The sequence below is a fragment of the Crotalus tigris genome, unplaced genomic scaffold, assembly GCF_016545835.1.
Source record: "Crotalus tigris isolate CLP2741 ecotype Arizona unplaced genomic scaffold, ASM1654583v1 scf7180000018340.3345759, whole genome shotgun sequence".
Taxonomy (NCBI): Eukaryota; Metazoa; Chordata; class Lepidosauria; order Squamata; family Viperidae; genus Crotalus; species Crotalus tigris.
Genome location: NW_024096953.1, coordinates 2,480,647 through 2,491,001, shown reverse-complemented (window position 1 = coordinate 2,491,001; position 10,355 = coordinate 2,480,647). Strand labels below are relative to the sequence as shown.

Genomic DNA, 10,355 nt, shown 5'->3' with positions numbered 1-10,355 from the left:
ACCACAGCCTTGGGGAACCGAAGGAGATCACTTTCTCTTGATGCTTAGAGAGGTCTAAGCTGCTTTCATGCTCTCACAGACTGCTAGGGAGAGCAGTGGCTTTTAATTGTTTTGTTTCCAAACAAAACTGGGACTGGATCATGACTGAATGTCCATGTGGGACTAGGCAACTTTTAAAGGACTGATAGAAGAGGATCTTTGGAGCTTAGGGTTGAACTGCGGGGTCCATGGTTCTCTCTAAGTGTGTTTTCTTGCAAACATTGAATGACCCAACTAGGTAACATCTTCAGGGAGGAGGAGGAGTGTGAGATCCTTGATGCTCTGTGTTTGTTTTCTTGCAAACATTTAATGACCCAACTAGATAACTTCATCAGTGCTGGAAGGGAATGGGATTTGCACAGTGGAGGAGGAAGATGACGACTGTGAGGTCATTGGTGCTCTCTGACTTTGCTTGCTTTCTCACAGACATTTCATGACTCAACTGGGTAACATCATCTGTGCTAGAAGGAAGTGAGATTTGCTCTCATTTTATATACTAGTGGCTTGCTCTGTCAGCGTTGGTGGGAGTGCTTTTAAAGGACTTTCCACTTTGCACTGGACAAATTGTCCCCTATCCAGGATAGCATAATATGTATTAAGACTGAATGGGAAGGGGGCATTTCATTGGATCAACATCCTTCCCCAAGAAAAATTGTTCAGTCTGCAATGGAGAAAAACTCAAATTTGATTCAGGGATGACCACATGGACCCAGCCTTTTTTTAACATGCTGGGTGTAGAACAAGGGAGGCTTCAATCACAGGACTATGGCTATCATCTTGATTGTTTTCATTCACCCATGAACATGTCTGATGAATTCATGGACATATCAAGAAAAGTTTCTTTGAAAATGGTATGGAAGAGATTTTTCCCTTCCCTCAAGTTCCTAATGTAATCCAGAGTATTAATCTTTCCCCTATAATTTCCCATCCTGTTTAGCTTTCGTAAGATCAGTAGATTGTCAAGGTCTACTTAGGTGAGTTTTCTATCTGAAAATTTATCTTGGAAACACAAAGAAAGAGGCCTTCACACAAGGTGATAACTAATTTAGAAGGTTGCCCAGATAGAAAATCTAGTTTTCACAATGCAGATATGAAATGAACCAATTTTCTGTGAAAAAATTAAGGGAATTTCCCTACAGCACTGCCTGGTCATGAGATTTTAGGAAACAAGGTTTGTTTATTGAGCTGGCCCACTTCGCCTGGAGATACAAACACACACACCCCAATATCTACATTCCTCTCCCTCCTTCTTCTTCACAGAGTAACTAGTTCTTTAAAAAGCAACCAAGAAAACATTCCATTTTATTAATAAGAGAATTTCCTTTTCACATTTTTCCACAAGCGCAGTCTCGGAGTTCATTTTTCATTTGTCGCCATTTTAAAAACAGTATTAAAAATGTCTTAAAAGAGACCGCCCCTTGTAAGCATGCATTAAAAAAAAGCTTACAAAGCACATAATTTTTTAAAACTCCACACACACGAGAGAGAGAGAACGAGAGAGTGAGTTGGGGACAAGGATTGTCCTAAAGTGTTCCAAAACTTTTTGGGTTTTCTCCTGGGGAAGCCACCAGCTGCCGTCCGACGTTTCGGCTGCCAGCTTATTCAGGGCTCTGGCCTGAGTGTAAATCAGAGCTTTATCGACTGGAGCTGACCCAGTGGTACCTGTCCACTCGGGGACAACTGAAGGGCAATGAGGGGCGGCAGGCTTTGTACCCCTTGTAGTGGAGATAGTAAGCAGCGGCAGGATTCGGCTGGATGCCATCCGGAACAAAGCATCTTCTACGAGAATATTGGGTCCAGAGGGGGAACGGCTCACTGCACTGAAAGCAGATGGAGATCATGGGGGGGGGGTGAAAGTTCAGGAGGGGACAGTACTGGAAAGTCCCTGACTTATAACCACAATGGAGCCCAACATTTCTGTTGCTAAGCGAGACCGTTGTTAAGTGTGTTTTACCCCATTTTGCAACCTTTCTTGTTAAGAAAAACCCCTGCAGATGCTAAATTGGTAACAGGACAGTTGAGTGAGTCTGGCTTCCCCATGGAATTTCCTTTTCAGAAAGTCGCAAAAAGGGGACCACGTGGCCCCGGGACGCTGCGACCGTCATAAATATGAAGCAATTGCCCGGCATCTGGATTTTGATCACATGGGGATGCTACAATGGACATGAGCGTGAAAAACGGTCATCGGTCACTTTTGAGAGTGCCACTGTAACTTCAGATAGTTACTAAATAAATAGTTGTAAGGTGAGGACTATCTGTAGAAGCCTTCTGCCAGCTTCCCGGTGCTCCGCTCGGTTCTTTCATCTCCCCTCGTTCCGACTGAGCTGCTCTTGGCAGAACTTTGGACAGTTTCTAAGAACCTCCGTTCATTTTCCTCCTTCCTCCCCATTTCTCTTTCTTTTACGGTGAAGCACTCAAGGCCCTCCCCATCGTTCCTGACTCCCCAGGCACATCACAGGGGACATACTTTGGGGAACAAAAGGCCGGTGCTGCTTCCCAGCCCAGGTGGACCCAGCCCTGCTTCGATAAATTAAGGGGCTCTTTCTCAATTTCTTGGGATGGACCCCTGTGAAGCGAGATGTTGTGGTTTTCTGGTGGGTGGATGGATGGATGGATGGATGGATGGATGGATGGATGGATGGATGGATGAGAGGGAGGGAGGGAGGGAGGGAGGGAGGGAGGGAGGGAGGGAGGGACGTGGGTGTATCTCAACCTTGGCAAGATTAAAATGGACTTTAACTCCCAATATTCCTCATTGGCTGGGAAATTCTGGAGTCCACCCACCTTAAAGGGGCCACGTTTGAAAAGTCCTGGCGTCAAAGCCACCCGCAGCCCCTTCCTCTCACCTGATAGATGCTGTTGGGATTGCTAACCGTTGGGATGCTTTTGGGTTCCCTGGTGGTGCTGTCCTCGTCAGAAGAAGTGCAGGAGTGATAATCGGAAGAGGAAGACGAGGAGGAGGCAGCCTTCTCCACTGCCTGCCGGATGCCCTGAGACACATCGTGGTCGTTCTCTTGGCCTGTGAAGTGAGCCACGGTGAACGCTGGATTTTTCTCGCCGTATCTAAAGGGAGGATTGGGTTAAGCAGGGCAGCAAACAGAGCCTCAGGCAAGGAACAACTCGGTTCTTAGAGCAAAGTTTCCCAAACCTCTTCCTTCCTTGCCCCAAACCATTTATTATATTTTTAATTTACTATCTGTTCCTCCCTCTTCCTATCCTCCCTTCCTCTCTTCCTTCTCTCTACCATTCCTATCTTGCCAATTCATTTTCCTTCCTTCCTTCCCTCTCTCCCATCTCTCTGCCACCCATCTGACATATATGACTCTGGGGAACACACAATAGAATGACAACACATATTTTATACATACTATCACATAAAAACATTCCTACAGCACCAGGTTTAACGAATTGCAATTGCTTGGTTGTCTCAACACGCTAAACCCAAAACGAGCAGAATGTTTGGATCTGGGCAGAGTCAGCTGAAGGAGGACACTGCATCTGCTCTTGGGCTGTGCTCATTTATCAGGCTAATGTTTGGCTTAATTTGTCATATCACTGTAGTTTGTTCAGCAAACCTGGGCTAACCCAACTATGGCTTGGCCTGGATGCCAACCCAATCACAGGGGGCAGAGAAAGAGGTCCCTTCCAGCATGGTAGCCTCACCTGCAGCAGACATCAAAGGGGTCAACCCAGATGGTCATCTCTTTGGGCAAACCCAGGCTGTGAAAGTCCACGTTGCTCGCACTGCATGCTTGGTCCAAGAGCGGATCTTTTGCCTGCAAGTGGTTTAGCCTGATGCACCTGAAAAGAGCTGGGCAGATTAAAATGCTCCCCCACCAGTACGAACAGGAAGGCCATCAAGATATGTTCCTCTGTGTTAACCCCAGTTGAGAGGGGGAGGCCAAGCAAAGGTGCCCGAGAACCCGTGAAAGGCATCTGGGACAATGGAGCCCTGAGCAAAGATCCAGACTGACTCAGTTCCCGTCCACATTCAGACAGACAGACAGCAGCAGGAGCAGCAGCAAACAGGCAGCTCCATCCCCACCAAAGGCTAAGTTTTGCTCATCTGAACCCCTATGCATACTTTTCAGGGCTTACGGGTTGTGTGAATGCAGCCTATGTTAGTTTATGAGTCGATATAGCCCAGAAAGGGTTATTCCAGGAACTCAGTTACATTCCTTATATCCGTGGTGGCGAACCTATGGCACGCATGCCAGAGGCGGCACGCAAAGCCATCTCTGGTGGCATGCAAGCCGTTGTTGGGGCGAGCTGCTCCCTCCTCCTCTCTGGGCATGCACAGCATTCCACAGAGCTGCACATGCGCAGCTCTCCGTACATGCGCAATCTGGGAATAGGCAAGAGGCTATAAAGGGAGCAACTTTTGGTGGAAGCAGGCACGGAAAAGGAGGCAGCAGCCCTATGTGCGTCCCCATGCGTGAGCATGCCCCTGCCCTAACAGGCAAGCAGAGCCGCAGCATCTTTGGCAGAAGAGCGCAGGCAGGCAGCAGAAGGCACGAGGAGCCCCACTCCCAGCACAGACCCTCCTCCCCTCCTTGGAAGAGCTGCAGGGTTCAAGAGCCTCCCCCCATGCCCCCCACCCGCTGAGCAAGATACCCTCCTGCCCACTGCCCCACCCGCCAAAGCAATATCGAGTTGGGCATGCCCACCATGGCCACGCCCACCCAGTCTACCATTTCCACCATAGCCATGCCCACTCGGCACCCAGTGATATGTAAGTGGGTTTGGGGTTGCAGTTTGGGCACTCGGTCTCTAAAAGGTTCGCCACCACTGCCTTATGTTAAATCCAGTCAGAATTATACCAAGGCAGCAAAACCAGATAGAAACTCAGCTGCTCGGTTTGCCAATGCTCAAAGTCCCAACCCTGTGTGTGTGTGTGTGTGCGTGCGCGCGCATATAGCCCCACAATCTCTGGCTTCGGTTGCAAAGCCATCTTCTCATCAAGTCCAGGAAGCAGCTGTCCAGGTTGGGTTGACCCAAGAAATCCAAGGTGCTTATGAAGAGGTCCTGGCCATAGGACCTTTTGCTCCATGTGATACAAATCTAGCCAGGGAAGCTGAAAAATGGGGCGGGGCAGATTAGGGGATCAGGAAGACCCCAAACCATCTTCTAACCAGGGAAAGTGGGGTCGCACTGCTTCTCACCAGCAAGTACTTAATCAGGTGGCCCAACGGTAGCCTCTGGGGGTGACTTCAAGCAGCTCTCTTCATTGGCTCCCATATTTTGGGGAGGAAAAATACAGATTGTGATTGGCTGAGAATTTTGCTGGGGTGGATGGGGAGACATGAGGTGGGGCTGCTTTAGGGAGGGGCACGCCCCCATTTTGCAGAACTAGACCAAGAGCAGCTCCCCTAGGGGCCTCTTACCGGAAGCCTTGTCCTTTTGTGGGGTTGTCGAGATACCAGTGGTTTTTATACCTCTCGAAGAGAAGGGTGGTCAACGTGGATGCAAACATCTCCATTTGTTGCTTGTTCAGCTTGTTGTGTCTTTTGACCAGGCGGGTGATGAAGAAGACTGTGGCTGCTATTTCATCCTTCATGCCGTCCCTTCTGCAAGAGGACCCCCACTGCTGGAACACAACTGGGGGGGGGATTGGAGCAGAGGACTCGCAGTCATCCCTGTTCCTGTAACCAGCAGGAGTTGTCATGTCTCACAACTACCTCAGCTTGCTGTGCCAAAGGCTTTGGATGTCACCTTTTGTGCATTCATATCACACATCAAGCTATAGTTTTCTAATAAAGGAGAATATTTGTAGGTCAGAGTTGAAATGAGGGGTCCTTGGTGCTCTCTGAGCTTGGTTGTTTTCTTGCGAAATGTCACATTACCCAACTAGGTAACATCATCAGTACTAGTAGTACTGATAATGTTACCTAGTTTGGGTAATGAAACTTCTGCAAGAAAACAACCAAGCTCAGAGAGCACCAAAGACCCCTCAAACTATAGTTTGCTTATTCAGTTGGGGAAAAAAGCCACAATTGCTTAGACTCACAGATCAAGCCATAAATGATGGCTGTTACCATTAAGGAGAAGATCTTAAACAATCTGAGCCAAGCGCAATTTGCTTACACTTAGTGTGAAATGTGATGCTTCTTTGGTTAAAAGCACACAAACCAAGAATTGGAGTTATTTTTTTAAATGAGATATCCAGTCCTTCCTATCATTGGCTGTGCTGCCATGTTCAGACTCTCGCAGCCATGTATCTGCCACAAGCTTTGGATGTGGACAGTTTTATTGTTCCCTACTTCTGATATTCAAAGGAAGCCAACATTATTCCCAACCCGTTGCTCTCCAGATACTATTATTAAAACTTAGCTAGCTAGAATAACAACTCCCATCCTCCCGAGCCAATACAATCATGGGGTATATTGACCAGGGAATGCAGACATTGCATGCAAGATACTTAACCACTGGCCAAGGAGAATGAGAACGTTAGTACCACTTCCATGTTTGGCTTGGACCAGGCTTTCTCAGCCTGGCTGTGGAATTCTGGGAGTTGAAGTCCACATGCCTTAAAATTGTCAAGTTTGGGAAACACTGATCTATAATATACAAGACCACTCTCAAATACTCAGTATTACAAGGCTACCTGGAACATTTAACCATTGTTGATGGTTAATTGACAACAACTGGCTCTAACCCAGGAAGTTAAATTAATGTGGATTAGTGGGAAGGAAGTAAAACATCCTTACACTAATCCACATTAAAGCTGATACCTAAGAACCTAGTCATGGGGACAAAACAATATTACCTAGGCACACCCCTGAAATAATCTAGAATTACCTTCAGAAAAAGATCACAGGTGAGCTGGTCAAATATGCACAGATTGGCTGAGAATCCAGGGGTCCTAGCCAAAAAACAGATAAACCAGCTTGCTTGAGATTATTCAGCTACCACTCACAGGTGTTTTTCCCTCTCAAACTCGGCAACACTCCTTCTGCTAGCCAAATAGCTTTCTTGCTCACCTTTCGGGCTTATATAAGGAGAGGTGGAGCTTTTACAGCTGTAACAGGTGTGTGCCATAGAGGTGAGTGAGCATCTAAATCAAGGAAGCCCCCAAATTAGATTTCTTTTCCCTGCAGCCCTCAGGCTGGGTCTAAAATCAGCAGGATTTCCATCACTGGAGGTTTAAAGAAAAGATTGGACAAATTTCTGTCTCAAATAGTCTAGGGCAGGGGTCCCCAACCTTGGCAACTATAAGACTTGTGGACTTCAACTCCTAGAATTCGTCAGCCAGCTTTGCTGACTGAGGAATTCTGGGAGCTGAAGTCCACAAGTCTTAAAGTTGTCAGGGTTGCAGACCCCTGAGCTAGAGAACAAGAAAAGGTGTCCCTTGTTTAATTATTAATAGTTTTACAGGTAGTCCTTGACTTACAGCCATTCAGTAGTGACTGAAATTACAACAGCACTGGAAAAAATCACGTACACTTACTCACAATGATTGCCAACCATCCCAGATGGTTGTCCATTTGCAACTGTCCCAGCCAGCTTCTGATAAGCGAAGCTGAAGGGGAAAGCCGGATTTGCTTAACAACCATGTGATACATTTAATGGCAGTGATTTGCTTAACAACCACAACAAAAAAGGTGACTCGCTTTAACAACTGCCACACGTAGCAGTGGAAATTGTGGCCCCAGTTGGGATCATAAATTGAGGACTATCTGCCATGAGGCTGCCCAGTCCAGTGATGTGACTTCTTTGGGCCTTGATTGTCCATGAAATCGTCAAGAGGTGGCACCAGAGTGGCTTCTCCTTGACCTCTTGAAATGGACCTTCTTTCTTCTCTCCAAGAAAACCTCAGCCCTTTCTTCACCCTGAGGGGCAGGTCATATTCTTTGAAAATTATGAGGTCATTTAAAGAAGAAGAAGAGGAAGGAAGGAAATAAATTAGGGATAAAGGAAGGAAGGAAGGAAGGAAGGAAGGAAGGAAGGAAGGAAGGAAGGAAGGAAGGAAGGAAGGAAATGAAAGGGAAGGGAAGGGAAGGGAAGGAAAGGAAAGGAAAGGAAAGGAAAGGAAAGGAAAGGAAACTCTTTGTCTTTTCCAGATTTTTGGATGGAGTACCAATTTCAGTCCAAGCATTCCTTAATAGATTAAATTCTGGGTCTCCCTCTTCTGCAGGCAAGTCCAGACAGGACTGTAAGCCAAGCCCTGCATCTGTTCTCTAGCAACAGCAGGCTTGGCTTGGAGCAAACATTGGCCTCCTGAATGCAGGAAGATGGTGGATGGGACTTTCTTTGGACTTTCCTGCACCAAGAGAAAGTCTAAGGTCCTACCAGACTCTGCTTCCTAAAATGTTCATCTTCAGCAGCATGGCATGGAGGTTTCCAGAGATGGAAAATGAGTGGAATGGGCCAGAAGAAAACTTTCTTGGGGTTGGGAAGGAAGATGGGGGAAGAGCAGAAGAGAAGATGGTCCTTTCTGACAGGTAAAATGGGCAACAGGATAAGAGGTGCCTGGGAGGAGCCTGGCATGGTTTGGCTGAAATCTTCAACCTGGTCCTGGTGGGATCCAGGAAGTATAATATGTAAGTAAATGGTTCTTATCATCTTCTATGCAGTTAATAAATAGGCATCTTCTAAATATATTTTTTTATTTTTACACTGACCAACCTCTCTCTGTAAGGGGAGATGGACAGTTCCTAAATTTGATAAATAGCTTTGTTCAGGGACAACTTTTGGTGCTGGCATTGGAGCATTAATGCTAGACCATATCCATCCGTTGACTAATGTTTTACAACTTTACTAATCTCCTTTCCCAAGTAATAAACTATTGGTTCTTAAAACAATTGTCTGGATTCCAGGCGTTCAAAACCTGCTTCCTTTTCAATGGTCAACCCTAATGGAAACTACGTTTAGAAATGGTTTCCGTATTTAAACGCTAGTTGGTTGTGTGTCAAATTTTAAGACGTTTATTCTTAGCAAATACTGGATATGCTCCTGATCTGCTCTTCAGAGTTTTCCTATCTTAGAAACATTTCATTTGACCTACCAAGGAATGTATGCAACATTTCAGTTTTAGTAATGCTACTATTCCAAATATATTTACACACTGATCAGATGGATTATACATCCAGGTCGATATCTATCTTGTTTGTTTGTTTGTTTGTTTGTTTAGATTAATAGAGCCGGCCATCTCACTTGTGTAACAAGCTGAAGATGCACCTAGTTGTGAAGTCCTGACACTTGGATATTCTGTAAAACTGCACTGAATTGGTCAACCTAATTTATTCTACCTCAGTGTTGCTCGACCTCTGTCACTTTAAGATGTGTGGACTTTTACTTCCCAGAATTCCCCAGCCCCAGTGTGCTTTAGGATGGATAGGCTTTTCAATTCCCAGAATTCCCCAGTCAGCAGTAACTGGCTGGAGAATTCTGGGAGTTGAAGTCCACACCTCTTAAAATGGCGGAGGTTGAGAAACACTGTTCTACCTCATCTCCCTTCACTAAATCTCCCCCTGGCTCTTTGCCTCATGCGGTGTGAAATATACGTGAACCAGACTCTTAAAGCAAATTAAGGGAGGCTCAGAATCAGGGCCTTCCGCTCTTTGAAGAAAAGCTAGGCTGTAAATGCAATTCCATCCATCAGTCTGAATTCCCAACGCTAAATCCTTGGCTTTCGGCACTGCCAAACCATCACGCTTCATTTCATGATGGTCTAGGCAGTAGTCTAAGTGGAGGGCCCCCAAGAAGGACGTTCAGCCTCTTCTCTGCTGGCCTCATAGCTTCACTTTGCTAACACCTGTCCTCGACTTACAATCACAACGGGGGACCAGAATTTCCATGGCTAAGCAAGGCCATTGTTAAGCGAGTCACAGACAATTTTGCAGCCTTTTTTTTTTTTTTTTGCCAGAGTTGTTCAGCAAATCACCTTGGTTAAGTGAATTACTTGGTCGTTAAGTCACCCCACCTTCCCCCACAGACTTGGCTTGTCAGAAGCCAACTGGGAAGGTCGCAAATGACGTTCGCAGGACCTTGGGATGCTGCCACCATGACAAATACATGTCGGCTGCCGAGTGCTTGTATCGTGAACACATGACCGTGGGGATGCTGCAACCGTTGGAAGTAAGAGGGCTGGTGAGAAGTCACTTATTTCAGGGCCGTTTTTATTTTTCAAACCGTCACTAAACGAATAGTTGGAAGGCAAGGCCTTACCTCTAAGAGCGTCAGGTTGATTTCAAAAGTCCTGAAATTCCACTTCCTGCTCCTGGTGTGTTTGGGAGGTCCATGGAAACGTTGCATCCTTCAGTCACCACAGGGAGAAGCCAACCTGCCCCCTTTCAGAGGGCTGAGCTGGGCTTGAT

General features: G+C 46.4%; 1 protein-coding gene across 3 annotated transcripts; it reads right to left on the bottom strand.

Annotated features, from left to right (window-relative positions):
• Nucleotides 1-1,267: 1,267 nt before the first annotated feature.
• Nucleotides 1,268-10,320, bottom strand: BTG4 (BTG anti-proliferation factor 4). Of its 3 annotated transcripts, none has more exons than XM_039350590.1 (6): nt 10,207-10,320; nt 6,838-6,901; nt 5,424-5,681; nt 3,703-3,840; nt 2,886-3,102; nt 1,268-1,859 (listed from the first exon to the last, which is right to left on the bottom strand). In XM_039350590.1, the coding sequence occupies exons 3-6, from the start codon at nt 5,594-5,596 to the stop codon at nt 1,674-1,676; spliced, it is 714 nt and encodes a 237-aa protein (XP_039206524.1). In that variant the 5' UTR covers nt 5,597-5,681; nt 6,838-6,901; nt 10,207-10,320; the 3' UTR covers nt 1,268-1,673. The 3 variants fall into 3 exon arrangements, with proteins under 3 accessions (XP_039206524.1, XP_039206523.1, XP_039206525.1); XM_039350589.1 differs by having other exon boundaries at nt 5,424-5,637; XM_039350591.1 differs by lacking the exon at nt 6,838-6,901 and having other exon boundaries at nt 5,424-5,637; nt 10,207-10,316.
• Nucleotides 10,321-10,355: the final 35 nt, after the last annotated feature.